The following is a 17189-nucleotide window of genomic DNA, read 5'->3' as shown; positions in this document are numbered from 1 at the left end:
ATACAATTTTTTAACAGATGATATCTGATTTTGTGTCAAAACAGAATCCATGAATATCCAAGATCATAAAGTATGATTTTCATATAATATGATAAAGGTGGTCTCATAGGGGTGATGCCTCGTCTCGGTGAGCTTTGTAATCTGTGATTACCTATGTTTAGATTTTGGAAAATCCACAACATTTGATAAAGGCCAGGGCTCTACATTGTCCATTTGGACAAGTGACCAAGAATTTACTAGTCCAAACTTTAACTTCACTTGTCCGAAAATTTTTCAATATTAAAGATCAAATATTGTCAACTTGAAAACTACAGTTCTGTATTACTAAAATAAAGTCATTTATTGATTATTCTTCATATAATTAATAACCTGACTTATCAAATGGAAACTTCAAATGTTCATACTTATAAAAGTAACAAAATTCTTTACTCCAAAAATTTAGAAACCTCTGACTGTTGATTGTATCCCCTACATATATGAATGGATCCTACATAAATGTTCATGCAACAAACAGTTGTACTACATGTATTTAAAAAATGAATACATGTACATATAAGCATACGTGAAAAGTGTTTGGTTTTTTTACAATAAATTTTCTAACTTTCAAATGATACATATGTGATTTTGTGTGTATTTTTCAAGCTTTTGTGGTGGGGAAGGGATAATTTTCATATTAATAATAGAATACCAGAATATGTATGGTAATAGCTGTATCTTTGCACACATTTTTTTTTTTTTTTTCGCTTACAGATTTAATTAGTTTGGATTTCTTGTGTGTGTGGTGTTTGTGGAATCGTTTCCCGTACGGGCTATCTAATAGCCCGTGACGTCACATAGCGGGAACCCCTGCGCGAGCTAAAAGGGATTTGGACCCAATCGCCTTTCTAGAAGTTGACAGCAACGGATAGAGATGTACAGGTGAGTTCGGGGTAACCCACGGTTAATATCATAGGCAGTGTTAGGTATATAAACACCATATTGGCGCCCAACTCGTGGCCCTTAACTCACTGTATATATAAGACAGGAACAATTTTTTTCCCGCAAAGTGTCAAAGCTGTTTATTAGGCGTTTTTTTTTCTTCTGTAGATATACGGGTGTAGCCCCCATTTTGGGGGCCACCACATGCTTAGGATTGTAGGATTAATTTGTGAATTTATTTTCACCTCTGCATATTTTGTGCATAGTTTTTTCCATTTAAAGTTTTCATTCCATTGTTGATAGGTATAGTTTGTTGCATTTAGCATATAATTTGCATTTTCTCGCATAGTCTGTGTTGATTTTGACTTGGAAGGTTTTTGTGTATTGTACCATTCGCTCATCATGAATGTTTCATTTGAAGAGGCTTTGCAAGCCTTGTAGTGTAGCGGATAGTGGATGAAATATTTCACTTGTGGATACAAGCACCAAACTCGAATTCATGCGCAGAGTGTTCATATCTGAAATGAACATCAAATTATATCATACAACAAATTCTTCTTTATAATTTCACAGAAAATAAAAACATTACCCAGAAATATTCAAAATATCATGAAAACATTATGAAAAAAAGACGCCATTTTGAAATAAGAGGCGGCCATCTTGAAAATGACCAAAACTTGAATGGCCAACGATATTTTTTGATCAAGTAATGTTCAAGAAACCTTCATGCAAAATTTGGGGCTTGTATCCACAAGTGAAATATCTTGCTGAAATATTGACCTAAGCCGCTACACTATTGGGGTTAGACGACACTTTAACACCTGATGAGGAGCAGACATCTTGGCCCAGATACAGTAGGTGTTAGAACTCCGGGCAATATGGGTTACTGTGCTCCTAGCATTGTTAGGTTAGGTCAGGCTGCCGGCCCATTCCGCTTTCCAGGAGGGCAGGCAGACTATCCCAAGTGTGGGAGGTTGGTTTGGCAGGGTACAGTAAGGGAGCCAGAGGTCAAGGTGGCACACTCTGTTGTGCCTGGACCAGCCAGTAGTATTCAGCCAGGGGTGTCCCCTGGCTCTTCGGTAAGATGCAGTTCACCAGTTTGTTATAGGGAATTTGTCCCACCTAGCGAATATGTAGGGGTCCCCATGTCACGTCTTTTCCATATGACCATTACCCGTAAGTGTGACCTAACTGTTAGGGATGTTCCTGTCATCCAAGGGCCTTAGGATACCATTGGAGTCACCCCGCTGCATCCGCCTAATGTTCAAGGGGACCTGAGACCCCACCTGCTAGACCTTGATCCCCCCATCACCCCGTCCCCCTCCAACTCCATGCCCGGTGGGCCTGTCAGACCCACATACCAGCCCACACCCCAGCCCTGTAGCTATTGCCCTACTAGTTCAACTAACCAACCCCAGGACCCTGCTAGTGTAAACCAAGGGCAGCTTGTTGATTTGCCACATGCATCTCAAATTGTTGATTCTCAACCCCAAGCTTCACTTGCTCAGCCTAGCCCTGCCCCAGGGAATAGTAACTCCATGCCAGGTAGTAGGCCCCCTCATTGGGTGCCTCGCCATCCTTCCCCTGGGGGGGAGTACCTTGCCACTAGGGTCCAGGAGTCCTTGGTCCATACCTCACAGGGATACTTTGGTCTGCGCATGTGCACTGCTGTAACCCAGCCGGTCGCACCCAGCTGTTATTACCCAACACCTCAGCCCGGGGATGATCAGTATGTTACTGTGCAGGGGGGGACAATGTTGGGACTGCACCAGTATTTTACAGGTTATGCGGTCCCAACGCTTGAGGCCTCCTCCCAGCCTTACAGTCCTGAGGGAGAGGGAAGTAGAATAGCACAAGTCCAGCCACAGTATCATGAGCCCTTGTCTGGGGAACCCCATCTCCTGGGTGACCATTCATACATCCCAGTACCTCATGCATATGAGCCCCCCACTAGAGATGTACCTTCTAATGCAAGTCACGCGCGTAATCCCGCTGCGTCTTGCAGTCCCCCTGAATATGCACGGATATCCGCAGCGTCTCATCATACCCATGAAGATGCGCGGTTATCTGCAGCGCCTCATCATCCCCATGAACATGTGCGGTTATCCGCAGCGCCTCATCATCCCCATGAGCACGCGCGGTTATCCGCAGCATCTCGCCATGCCCCGGAGTTTTCGCAGACGCCCATTGCGACCTATGGCTCATCTGGAGATGTGCAGCTGCCTGTGGTGCGGTACAATCCTCAAGACTATGCTGCACTACCAGCCAGTTCCAGCCACCGGACCGTCCGGAATAGACCTAGATATAAGGATCTCCGCTATGATGGCAAGTGCAACTTGAAAGCCTTCCTTCATAAATTTGTTCGCCAACAGTGGAATGAGACCGAGCAACATGATCAATTCTGTTTCTTTCTGGAGGGCCCGGCCATTGAGTATTACACTTTGATGCTGGAGACTACCCCCGCCTGAGGTTCAGCGAAATACTCAGGAAGTTTGACAAGCGCTTTGGCTCATCAGCACCAGACCTCACTCATCAACTTAATTTTCAATCGGCGACACAGAATAGTGGTGGATCCCTGCGACAGTGGTCTGACTGAGTGCTCACCTTGGCTACTCGTGCATTCCCCCAGCTACCGGATGTTCATGCCCAGGCTATACCTCGTCTGTGTTATGGAGCGGAGGACCGGGAGGCGGGTTTGTACACTTTGGATGGCCAACCCAAGACTATGGAGGAAGCTGTCGACCACATGCAGTACTTCCAGCATTCGCGTCAGAGCAGACCCCCCAAGCCTAAGCGGGAGGCGGTTAGGTCCATGGCGGATAAGGACAAGGTATCTGTAGATAGCCAGAAGGATGGTGAAGGGGAGAGTGAGATTAAGGAACTCAGAAGCCGATGCAGCAGTTTGAGAATTGAGGGAGAGTGGCAGGGCCCCAGCAGACCCGATGCCTCCGTCACCGCCATCTCCTCCACTAGGAGGGCCGGGGGCAGCCAGAGCTAGCCAATGTTTTAAAGAGGACATGCAGAGTGTGAAGCCAGAGTTTGGTCAGTCAGGGGAAACCCGTCTTGAGCATTCCAAGCAGGGTGGTGGATTTGGAGTGCGTGTCAGGAATCAGCCCATAACTGAACCATTTCCTGAGGAGGAGCTGCTGACTGGAGAGGAGGAATCTCCGGTTCCTAGTGATGAGATCCTGACTCCAGAAGACCACAGTCTGAAGCTGCAGGAGCCACCGAGGGAGGATATGACCTCAGAGTCTGGGCCCCATGAAAACAGCGAGGATAAAAGTAGGATGTCTTTAAACCCACAGGCAGTCCCTATGGAGGGGGAGTTGTGTGTCACAGAAAGCCAGCATTGCCCATGGACTGCATTTACCATAAAGCTGAGGATCCAGGGAGCCCCCATTGAAGCTGTGGTGGATACTGGGGCAGAAGTGAGTGTACTTGGGAGGAAGTTCTATGACAATTTGGAGTCAAAGCCCCCCATTAAGAGACAGGTCACTTTGCTGCAAGCCGGAAATGAAGCCCATCTCCAGAAATTTGTTGCCGGCCCATTTGACCTTGGTGTAGGCCAGCACACTCATCAGGTGGATCTTTATGTGGCCCCTCTTAAGGACAGGATGTTGTTGGTAGTGATTTCCAGTCATCGATTATGATCGAAAATCGATCGATTGTTATTGCATTCTAAGCGCTCGATCATAAAAGGTTTCATTACGAATAATCAGTTAAGGTTTTTTTCCCTTTCAACAAGCACATATCATAAACAGAATATTCTAAACGCGAACTATCTATACCCTAAAAAGGTGCGTGGTCTGAAAATGGCTGACATGTCAGACGAGCTCGATATTCTTATCGCACATAGCACATTCTAGAATTTGGACGCATTTTGGTTTCAAGAAAATTAATGTTGGACTGCCTACAAAGGAAAATCTTTTGAATATAGTTTTTTTATCGCTAGAAATACTAAGTAAATCAAATTACAAAAGCCTAGTAATGAGTCTGTTCATTGTAACTTGTTTATTTACATTTATTTTACACTACACTATAAAATATAAAAATTTCCGATTATAATTGATGATTAATTAGTTAAGGGAAACTGATTATCGATAATGAAAATCTCACCGATTCCCATCACTAGTTGTTGGGAATTGACATCCTATGGGAACACAAGGCTAAGATGGACTGGAGCTCGGGGTGATAAACTTGTGTGGGGAAGAGATGCAGATGACCTATGGTAGAGGTGAGACGGAGAGCGTTGCTTGCATGACGCTAGTGCGTGAGGTCTGCGTTTGTGCCGGCTCTGCTGTATTGTGGCCCTTCAAGCTGGACAGGAGTCTGTCTGAATTCATGACCATTCTGGGGATAGAGAAAGTGTCAGAGGCTTTGCTTATGCCCCATACTTACCTTGCCGCTGGAGATGCCTTCGTGGCTTGCCTGGTGAACGCTTTGGAAATTACTCTGAAGGAGGGGAGCTTCCTGGGAGAGGTAGTTGAGGCTCATTTGCCTGCGCCCTACCCTAGGAGAGCGGCCTGGAGTTAAGCTGTGTGTGAGCCTGGGGGATCTCACCCTAAGGTGCCCACCCATTTGCAGGACCTGCTAGAATGATCCTCGGCGCATCTCAAGAATATGCTGGACGCTGGGGTGATTCAGCCCTCTATGTCTGAGTGGGCAGCAGCGCTGGTGCTCATCGGTAAGAAGGATGGGCAAGTCCGATGGTGCCTGGACTACCGCAGGCTGAACAACGTTACAAGGAAGGATGTATTTCCTCTCCCATTGATCGACGAGTGTTTCAAAACTTTGTCAGGGAACATTTGGTTTTCCAAGCTGGATGGGAACTCCGCCTTCCATCAAGTTATGTTAAGACCTAAGGACCGGAAGAAGACTGCCTTCGTCACCCGATATGGCCTGTTTGAGTTCCGGCATATGGGTTTCGGCTTGTGTAACGCCCCAGCAACCTTTTTCCGAGCCATGAACTTAGTTCTGTGGGGGCTCACATGGAGCATAGTCCTGGCATTTCTGGACTATGCCTTAGTGCTTAGGTGCGACTTTGAGGATCACCTAGCCAATCTGAGGACAGTGTTTCAGCGCTGATGAGTGGGGGATGAGTACATAGAGGCTGTAAAGGACTGGACGACGCCTACCACTGTGTTGAGCGGTTCCTCAGCTTTGCCAACTACCACAGGGGGTTCATTGCCGGCTTTGCCCAGATTGCCCAACCGTTGTACAGTGTCACTGGGAAGAAACCTTGTTTATGAGGACCACAGCAGCGGACTGCTGTTGCGGCCCTCCGGAAAGTTCTCACTTCACCCCCAATCTTAGCCCTCCCTACTGCAGAGGACGAGTTTGTACTGGACACTGACGCGTCAGCGGAGGCGATAGGTGCTGAGCTCTCACAGATCCAGGAGGGGCAAGAAAAGCTGATAGCCTAAGGTAGTCTCAGCCTGTTAGCAGAACAGAGGAGGAATTGCACTACCTGGAAGGAGCTCCTAGCAATTATCAGATTCACGCACATGTACAGACATTACTTGCTTGGCCGTATATTTGTCGTTCGCACACATCACCATAGCCTTATTTAGTTGCTCAACTTCAAGTACCCCTCAAGATCAGCTTGCTCGCTGGCTCGAGGAGCTTAGTCAGTACGATATGGTGATCCAACATAGACCAGAAAGGCACCATGTGAACGCTGATGCACTGTACAGACCGCCACCCCCATCCAGGTGTAGGGGGGTGGATTTCACCGTTAACTTTAGTGATTTGCCTTGTGGTGGCTGCCTTAAGTGTACTAGAGCCCACCAGTTCTGGATTGCTTTTGCGGATGAAGTTGACGATGTGGTCCCTCCAGCTAGGCCTGGTAGTTGGACATATTCCCCCTTGTTGGGGGAAGAATCTAGCCTTACGAAGGATCAGAGCCCCATTATTGTTGACCGAGAAGAAGCCCGGCCCTCTATCAGCGAGGCAGCTCTGGGCTATGTCTCCAAGAAGCTTATGGGCCGGATCCGTGAAGACAACTGTGAGGGTAAGAGCAGTCCAAATGGCCCATGCCAGTCTCAGATCCAAATAAATCATTACCCCCAGTTTCGCCTGTATCATAGGAATTTCCTTGGAAGGCTTGGTTGGACCGCCTTCCTTGGTGGGCCTCACCCCCGAGGAGATGAGCCGTAGCCAGTAAAGTGACCCAGGAAGACAAACTGTTCCTAGCCAGTCCAGCTGTCAAACATTACTATATCAACAGGATTTTGTTGCAGTTGGACAACGACAGGGTCCTTTGGAAAGAGACAGAGGAGGGGGGAGAGAAAAGGAAAGTTCTGGTCGTCCCCATAGAGCTGAGGAGAGAGGTTGTGCGACTCTGCTACGATATACCAGCGGCTGGACATCAAGGGATCGAGCACACCAAGGCCCGGATGAGATTGCATTTATATTGGTACAGGATGATGTGGGGGGCCGAGAGGTTTGTTAGCACTTGTGGCCCCTGCAGTAGAAATAAGCGCCCACAGTGCCACGCCAGGGCAGAAATGATTAAGTATCATGCCGGGGCACCCATGGAGAGGGTGCACCTTGACTTCCTTGGACCGCGCCCTAAGACTCCAAAGGGGAATGAGTATGTCCTAGTCATGGTGGACCAATTTACTAAGTGGGTGGATTGTGTCCCCCTCCCCTCCCAGACAGCTGAGGTTACTGCCAAAGCGGCAGTGGACGAATTCTTTGTTAGGTTCGGCTGCCCCCTTGAGATATTTACAGATCAGGGGCGCAACTTTGAAAGTAAGTTGTTTACTGCTGTGTGTGACCTCCTCTGAATACTTAAGGCCCCCACCACCCCCTACCGTCCGTCTGCCAATGGACAGGTGGAGCGCTACAATAGAACCCTTATGGATGCGGTAAGGTGTTATATTGATAAGGCCCAAGACTGTTGGACGAGCATCTGGCCCAGATAGGGGGGCCTTCCGCTCTGCAGTCAATTGTAATTCAAGGTTCATCGCCAACAAACTCATGCTTTGTAGAGAGGTCAATACACCAGCTAGCCTGATGTACAGGTCCCCCCTGCAGGAGGGCCCTGCAGATATCGAGACATATGTGAGGGACCTTGAAGACAAAATACTGACTGGTCATGAGACAGCCAGGAGGCGCCTGCACACCTCTGAGGAGAGATAAAAAGAGATTATAACATCAAGGCCGCTACCCGCCCCTTTGAAGAAGAAGATGTTGTGTATGAGCTGGACACCGCGACGGTGAAGGGGAAGTGTTGCAAGCGTAGCCCGTCCTGGAAGGGCCCTGGTATCATAGTCAAGAAGCTGACCCCCCACCTGTACCAAGTAAAGACCAAGTCGGCAGTCATTGTGGCCAATCACGACCGCTTGAAGAAGTGTGTTGACAGGGACATCCCCCCATGGCTCGTTCGGTTTAGGGAGAACTTTGAGAACTCTGAGAGTGCCAAGCAGGAGACCGGGAGCGTCTTGGCTTCCAGCCCCCCTGCAGGGGCGGCGGGTGCCTGCAAGCTTCCCGAATCCCCCTCAGGCAGCAGCCACGCCGAGGTCGGCCCCCAAAACACTCTCCTGCTGCCAGAGGGCCTCCTGACAGTTCTCCCAAGCCCCCCCCAGACATCAGGGGCGTCCCCGTAACCAAAACCTAATGTAGCCTCCCCCACATGCCCCTCATCATTGGGCCCATCTAATGAGATTGTGTTTGTACCTGTCGGCGCCCTGACGATGAGAAGTTAATGGTACAGTGACGAATGGTTTCACGGTCTGTGTGTGGGTGTCACCCCTGAGGAGGCCTCCACCTTTAAACAATTTGTGTGCCCAAACTGTGTTGGGGGGGGGGGGGTTGTTATTCGTCTTGTTCTCCTTTACAGAAATTCTGACAGCGAAGAAGACTGCACCTCCTCCCGCCGGGAGTGGCGGAATGAGAGAACACCCATGGCACCATTGTGGCACGAATGCAACGCTGGGGCGCCTACCGAGCAGGCCGGCGGAGACAGGGGAGACCCGATGGCTGGCCCCCCTGTGGAGCCGCCATCACATCATGAGGAAGAGGAAGCCTTGATGGCTGCCCCCGAGGGGCCACCACTGTCTTATGGAGCGTGTGCCAGGAGGCCATCCTGGCAAGCCAGTGACAAGAAGGGGGATCCCTACCCTGCGAAGAGCATGGAGCGTGGCAAGCTCCTAGTCCAAGTGGTCCAGCTCCACCCAGAGACGACCAGCTTCGCAGCAGGAGGAGATGATCGCCACTCTCTTCCTGCCCCTTTCCCAATTGTGCCGAGAGGACGAACAAGTTGAGGGATCATGTGACGCTCTCCCACCTTCACCCTGTGTTAGGAGGTCCATGCCCTTGGGGGATGAAGCCACGGCTATGCGACTTAGAGTGTGCGAGTGGTTGGCTGACCAACTCCTTCGAAGTTTGGCCACGTTGACAGACCTGATCCAGAGTGTTCCCACCTTCCAGGTTTTCAGGGAACCTGGCGCAGGTATCCCAGGCGACTTGCGAAGGCCAGTCTTTCAAATCTATTGTTTAGCTAATTAAATGTCAGCTATTGCTTAAGTAACTATAATAGATATTAAGTTTCCCTTTTTTTCATACGGAAAATACAAAGAAGTTACCATATGTTATGATATGGTACAAAAGAAAATTACATAATGGAGCAGGTGCCCTCTGATGATTATATCTTAGTTATTACTGGTTCTTACTTTAGTTTCTGTTCGTTTTCTTTTCATAGGTTGCAATGAAATTTGGTATACAGAAGTATCATAATATCTCGGTCAAGTTTGATTTTGGGTACGATCGAGCAATTTTTGACAGAGTTATGTCCCCATACACCCTTCGGGCCTGCAGCCTCAGGCTGTATGGAATACAACCCAGGATAAATCCTCATACCCCTTGATTGGACCTGGATAACTATAATAATATTGATTTTGTACTATACACTTTAATAAGTTCAAATGAGGTATAAATGGGGCGCGAGATAATTCAGAATTATAAAAAAATTTGTTGGTATTTTAAAAAATCTTCTCCTAAATAAATCCTTGGGTAGTGTAGATTAAAGTTTTTCAAATCATGGTCCCCGATGGTAGGATGGGGCCACCATGGGGGGATCAAATTTTACATGGGAATATATAGAGAAAATCTTTAAAAATCTCCTTCTTAAAAACTATTTGGCCAGAAAAGCTAAAACTTGTGTGGACGCATTCTCAGGTTGTTTAATCATGAACTTGTTGTTTCTGGTTGTAATGTTATGGTCTACTATAAATCTCATCGATATTCGTCAGGGCTGAAAAAATTTGACGGAAGTCTCTTAAAGGTATTACACAAGGATATAGCCAATCAAAATGTGTACTTAATCAATTGTAGTTCCATTCATATAGAGACAATTTCTTTTCTTTTGTTTCTTTTTTGGCACAATTTTTTTTTAGGCCTACAGTATTAAATTTGGACTCATTTGCTAGGAAAATTATTACTTGAGTGGAATTGTCACACTAAATTAAATGGAACTGTTATTTACGGTGCCGAGTCTGTTTGTCAACATGTGGGTATATCCCTTTAACTATTTTTAGAATGTGTGTAGGACAACAAAGTAGTGCCTTTAAGCAAAATAGTTCCTATACTTTCAGAGTGTATTTACATTTATTGGGACATTTTAAATCAGAATGTGTGACACATGTAAGACAAGAGTATTTGCAATTTTAATAGCAAGTGTCAAAATTGAATTATTATTATCATTTGAAGGAAGGAATTGAAAATGTTTGATGTACTTACTTACTTACTTAGGCCTCTTCATGCCAGGTGGCACATAAGGCAGCCACACAGTCTCTCCACCCAGTCCGATTCTTTGCTTTTGCCACCACTGTTTTCCATGTTAGCTCTATCTTTTTCAGCTCACTCTCTGCTGTTCTTCGCCATGTTGTTTTAGGCCTACCCCTTTTCCTTTTCCCATCAGCTGTCCAGAAGATGCTTTCTCTGGTAATGTCGTGCTGGTCTTTTCTGAGCACATGGCCGATCCATCTCCACTTCCTTCTAGCGATTTCCACGGATATGTCTTCTTGACCTGCCATATCTCTGAGTTCGTTATTAGATATTACTTTTGGCCATCTGATCTTGAATATGGACCGTAAGCATCGGTTTACGAATACTCTCAGTTTCTTTGTGAGGTCTTTCCGGAGCTTCCAGCATTCTGAGCCATATAGCAATACTGATTTTACATTGCTGTTGAAAATCCTGAGTTTTGTTCTTGTGGTCATATAGGAGGATGTCCATACTGGTTTTAAGATGGCAAACACATGACGGGCTTTATTAATTCTTGATGTAATATCCTCGTCCGTACCTCCTGATGTTGTTATAATGCTGCCCAGGTATGTAAAGGTGTCTACATCTTCCAAAGGCTCTCCATTTACTTGTACGGAGTTCTTGTTCCGTGCATTTATTCTCATTATTTTGGTCTTCTTTAAATTGATGTTAAGTCCTAGGCTTGTAGATGTTGTGTGCAGTTTGGTTGTTTTTTCCTGAATATGCTGATGAGTGGAAGAGATAAGGCATAGGTCATCGGCATAATCTAGGTCATCCAGTTTGTTTCCCATATTCCATCTAATGCCGTTATTCTGGTCTCTGGTGGATTCTCTCATGACCCAGTCTATGGCCACTAAAAAGAGTAGAGGTGATAGCATACAGCCTTGTTTCAGCCCTGATGTTACTGGGAACCACTCGGTTTGGCCTTTGTCAACCATCACACTACACTGAAATCCTTCATGTAGTATTCTAATGATGTTAATGATCTTCAGTGGTAGTCCGTACAGTCTTAGGAGTTTCCATAAACTTTCCCGATGTACACTGTCGAAGGCCTTCTCGAAGTCAACAAAGTTGAGGTATAAAGAGGACTGCCACTCTATTGACTGTTCTATGATGTTTCGTAATACAAAGATTTGGTCACAGCATGATCTACCTGGTCTGAATCCTGCTTGCTCCTTTCTAAGTTGTGCATCAACTTGGTGTTTTACTCTGTCCAAGAGAACTCTGGTAAAAACTTTACTTATTGTTGGTAAAAGTGTGATTCCCCTCCAGTTGTTGCATTCTGTTTTATCTCCCTTTTTTGGAAGTTTTATAATAATTCCACTTTTCCAATCTGATGGTATCTTGGTGGTTCTCCAAATATCTTGGAAAAGGTTGTGCATAACAATAGATGTTGCTTCAATGTCTGCTTTTAGTAATTCTGCTGGGATGTCATCTACTCCTGCAGCCTTGTTGTCTTTCATTTTCCTGATTGCTTTCTGTATTTCCATTAGGCTTATTTCCTCCACACTAATGTCAAGTTCTGTTACATTTTCGTTGTCAATGTCTGGTGGTTGGCATGGGTCTCCTCTGTTCAAAACTGATCTAAAATGTTCTGCCCACCTTTTCATGATGTCGCTGTCCTTGGAAAGAATGTTGCCATGATGGTCTTTCACAACACTTGAATTGTTGGTAAATTTTCCAGACATCATTTTTTAAGGCGTCGAGCTAATGCTCGGCAGCCTTCTAGCGATCGTCTGGATTGGCAATCGTCCAAAAATTCATGCACTGCACCGCCTTTTTAATGCGCATAAAAAATAAGTTCCTTGAAGTATTAAACGTATTACAAGATTTGTATTCCTTTTATTCAACTAAATTGTGTACAAAAAAACCAACTTTGCCTCCCTGGTTATTGACAACTCATTGCATTAGTATAAATTTGCTTAATCAAGAAATGGCGGATGAATACAATAAGGTGCAATGTAAACATTCACTAAAATATTATTTAAGTTTATCGCTTACATTTTGATTGGAGACTGTGCCCGATAGAAATAAAATTTGATATGTAAATGTATTTGTTATCGGGCATGGTCTCCAAAATAATTGTAAGCGATAAACTTATCTATAGATTTTATTGCAATTAATAAACACGATAATGCAGTTGGTTTGGTCGAGCATTTTAGATAGCACGTGTTGTGGATTTGTTTGTAAACAACCATAGCATAGGTAATCTTGTTTCAAACGGGAATTGAAATAAATAAAAGTATGTTTTATTATTATAATTAGGGACACACTTAATGTATTCAAATTATGAGCCTGTGAAATGTGCAAAGACTTTTTAAAGCAGAAAGAAAATAATAATTTTTTTTTTAACTTTGAAATTTCTTCGATTTTTGTAACCATGATGAGTTATTGTATTATAAACTCATCACTACCTATTTTATAACGAAATATACTGATTTAATATTGTTTTTGAAACAGCACAAAACGTTATTTATTTCCTTTTTTATTCTAATATTATTTGATAAACGACTATATATATTAGTACAGAAATTCAAATTATTGATATCATTCTATATAAAAGAAAATGTCAGCTCGACGCCTTTGTGGCCGTTCCGGCCTTTGATGTAATTTTATAGAGTTCTTGGATATTTCCAGTCCTTGCTGCTTCCTCAGCTCTACAGGCACTGTCTTCTATGCGTTTTCGTTTGTCACGTCTTGCACTCCTCTTGACCTCTCTGTCCTTGTCTCTGTAAGACTTTGACAAGGATTCCATCTCTGTGTTGTCTTTACAATCTAATATTTTAGATCTGATCTTCTTTCTCTCTGATAATAGAGTCCATGTATCTGATGTTATCCATTCTTCTTTCACACTTTTCCTATATCCCAATGTGTCAGTTGCAGCGGAAGTAAAACAGTCCTTGATATTATCCCACTTTCCGTCTATGTTGTTTTCATCATTCATGGTCTCTAGTGCAGAGAATCTGTTCCTCAGTTCCAGTTTAAAGGCTTCCTTTACCTCTAGCTGTTTAAGTTTATTCACTGCAAACTTCCTACGTCCTTGCACTTTCCTCGTTGCCTTTAACTTAAGTTGTATTTTGGCACGTAAGAGTATGTGATCGCTGTTAATATCTGCACCTCTGTACGTCCGAGCATCTATAACTGATCTCCTCCACCTCTTATTGATCATGATGTAGTCTATTTGGTTCTTTGTTCTCTTATCTGGCGAAACCCATGTGTACTTGTGAATGTCCTTGTGTGCAAAGATTGTGTTGCAGACCACTAGTCCATTTATCTCGCAGAAGTCTAGTAGACGTTCTCCATTTTCATTTAATTGTCCAATGCCATGTGCTCCCATACATGCCTCCTTGCCGGTGTTATCCTTTCCCACTTTAGCATTTAGGTCTCCCATAACTATCACCATATCGTGTTTCGGTGTTCGATGTAGCACGCTCTGAAGTTGATTGTAGAAAGTGTCCTTTTCATCATCATTAGCATCGTTGGTTGGCGAGTAACACTGAATCACACTGAGCTTGATGTGTTTGGAATCGAACCTAGCGTACAGTATTCTGTCGTTCACAGGGTACCATTCTATCAGTGTCTTTGATGTTTCTTTACTCATCATTATTGCTACGCCACTCTGGTGATCTTGATCCTTGCCTGAGTAGATGATGGTCTCACTATTACAAGTTATTTTTCAAGAGCCTGTCCAACGTGCTTCACTTATGCCAAGAATGCTGATATCATATTGCTTCATCTCTTTGGCGATCTGTGCTGATCTGCTAGTTTCAAACATAGTCCGCACGTTCCATGCTGCTATGTTGATGTTGCGGTTTGGTCTCAGAAGGTAGCTTCTCAGTCTAGTAGTTCTCTGATGATTTTCCTGACTAGACGTCATGCTTTCATTTCTGATGTTACCTACTGGTGAACCAGGTAATACTTTTCTCTGTGTGTCTGTTTCTGTAGTCAGTGTTCACCGCAGAAGGGGTGACTGGCCCCATGCTGCAGGCATAGCCCCGTTAGCCGGCATAACCCGTTTCCACCTCCTACGACAGGGACGTGGGGCATAGACTTTAGGAGGCGTTTGATGTACACCCTTTCCCAAACTGTAAAATTCCCTACTTTTACTTTCATTTTCAGAGTTTTTCAATACACATGCATTTTGCCGGAAAATGAATCTGACTTCACACCACGAAATTTTAACAGGAAAAAGACAATTTGATGAGCTTTCATTCCAGAGGTCTCTCGTTGCTGAACGAAAATTCGGGCTGGAACATAAACATTACCGCCTATGGAAAATGGAGCTCCATGCTGGTAGGGCAAATTCGTGGTTTACTTGCAACTATGATGATAAACGTGTGTTTCTCTTTCGTACATCCTCTCATTTATGTGAACAAACTAAATTTCCAACAAGTTCAACAATTAAGTTTAATCATTTAGATAACAACTTCTATAGAAAAAAAAAATCATCACTTGTTCATGTAAACCAAAAGTTTCTATCATTATTAGGAAATAAATATTATCATTATTTATAAAGAAGTTAACTATTTTTATTCAAGTAAATTGATGAAATGACCCTATAGGGCATTGATTTAGATGAAATTTAAAATTACTGATATGATTGTAGTGTTTTTGGCAATTTTAAAATTGTTTGTAATATTGAATTTTCTTTTTTACATATTTTTACATAGTATGGTAATTATGGTAATGTTTTGAGAGTTTTTTAATTTTAACAAGCTCATCAAAGAAAATCATAGTCCTATGGGATCAATTTTCTGATATGGAGTTCCATTGTACCATAGGAGAAAGTGAGGAAAATTTGAAACAACTAATTGCATCTGTTTCAGGTGCTGGAGGAGGTTAAGGTTTTAAGCTCACTTGAGCTGAAAGCTCTAGTGAGCTTTTCTGATCACTTTTTTTCTGGCATCCGTCTGTCTGTCTGTCCGTCCATCCGTCCGTCTGTCTGTCTGTAAACTTTTTACATTTTTGACTTCTTCTCCGAAACCACTTGGCCAGTTTTAACCAAACTAGCCACAAAGCATCATCATTGGGTGAAGGGGATTCAAGTTTGTTAAAATGTGGGGCCCTGCTCTCTTTCAATGGGAGATCATTAGGATTTAATGAAATGTTGTTGATATTTTTCAAAAATCTTCTTCTCAGAAACCATTTGGCCAGGAAAGCTGAAACTTGTGTGGAAGCATCCTCAGATAGTGTAGATTCAAGTTTGTTCAAATCATTGCCCCTGGTGGTAAGGTGGGGCCACAATGGGAGGGGGGGGGGTTGGAGTTTTACATACAATATATAGAATCAATCTTTAAAATACTTCTTCTCAGCAACCAATCAGCCAGGAAATGTGAAACTTGTGTGAAAGCTTCCTCATGTAGTGTAGATTTAAAGTTGTGAAAATCATGACCCTCAGGGGTAGGGTGAGGCCACAATGGAGGGTTGTACTTTTACATAAGAGTAAAGTGTAAATATTTAAAATTTTCTTCTCAAAAATCATTTATTTAAAATTTACATAGCATAGGATTATAAAAAATAGAAAAAATTTTAAAATATCTTTTTCTAAAAACCACTTGCTTAGAAAAGCTGTATCTTTACTGAAAGCAACCTCTGATAATGTTCAAAAATCTTTCAAATCAAAATCTTGAGGAGTAGGGTGGGGCCACATTGGAATTCCAATTTATTCGGAAATTGGATTTCTGAAAGTAAGGAACGGGGTGGGTCAGATGAATTTGATCGTATGTGAACTGGTAGAGTTTTAATTATAAGATATTTTAAAATATATACTGTATTGACTATAATTTTGCAAAATTAATTAGCTGCTATATGGTAAACAGTACATGTTCACAAGTGGCTGTAAAGGTGTATTATACCGGTAATAGCTCTCTGGAAAATTTTAATCAACCAACTTCAATAAGTGCGTCTGTATTGAACCGACATTCAGGACGTCATAAAGATGTATTTTATCATTAGGAATACAAAAACTAATGAAAATAATTTTTATACCATATAGATTTTCTAGAATTATAATTTTTATAGAATAAAAGCAAAGGGGGACAACTCTTCAAGAAAAGGGAAAGGTCATTGATAAGGACACGTTCCACTGTTACATGTTGATACTTATATATGAAAATTATGTCCAAGTATACTAATTACCGTACTAAGTCCATACATATCTGTTATGATCCCAGATTCATTGAATCTGGGGCTATTATGGATCAAATACCTTAAATGAATGACAACTCTTGCAGGAAAGTGCACAAGGCCTCCAAATCCAAAATATGACTATGGAAGTTTTATTGCCCAGACATGTGATTGTCTAGAACCAATTGGATGATGCGTTATATAGAATATTCATATTGAGGTAAAATAATTTATGAAGGTATAATAATATATGATATTGTGTCAAACCACACATTAATATATGATATAATGATAAAGATTAAAAACTATGATTTTCATAGAATATGATGAGAGTGATCTTGTAAAGGTATTGCCCCATCTCAGTGAGTTCTATGTTA

At 43.3% G+C, this 17189-nt stretch overlaps 1 protein-coding gene across 2 annotated transcripts; it reads left to right on the top strand.

Moving 5' to 3' along the window:
- The first annotated feature begins 766 nt into the window (after positions 1-766).
- LOC136272991 (uncharacterized) lies at positions 767-17027 on the top strand. 2 transcript variants are annotated; one of them, XR_010711110.1, is made up of 3 exons: positions 767-918; positions 14806-14979; positions 16920-17027. XR_010711110.1 is itself a non-coding variant. In XM_066076461.1 (3 exons), the coding sequence occupies exons 1-3, from the start codon at positions 9259-9261 to the stop codon at positions 17003-17005; spliced, it is 375 nt and encodes a 124-aa protein (XP_065932533.1). In that variant the 5' UTR covers positions 9233-9258; the 3' UTR covers positions 17006-17027. The 2 variants fall into 2 exon arrangements, 1 of the variants encoding a protein (XP_065932533.1); XM_066076461.1 differs by lacking the exon at positions 767-918 and adding an exon at positions 9233-9373.
- The last annotated feature ends 162 nt before the right edge of the window (positions 17028-17189 follow it).

The sequence above is a fragment of the Magallana gigas genome, chromosome 1 (genome assembly GCF_963853765.1).
Source record: "Magallana gigas chromosome 1, xbMagGiga1.1, whole genome shotgun sequence".
Taxonomy (NCBI): Eukaryota; Metazoa; Mollusca; class Bivalvia; order Ostreida; family Ostreidae; genus Magallana; species Magallana gigas.
This window is presented reverse-complemented; position numbering and strand designations above follow the sequence as displayed.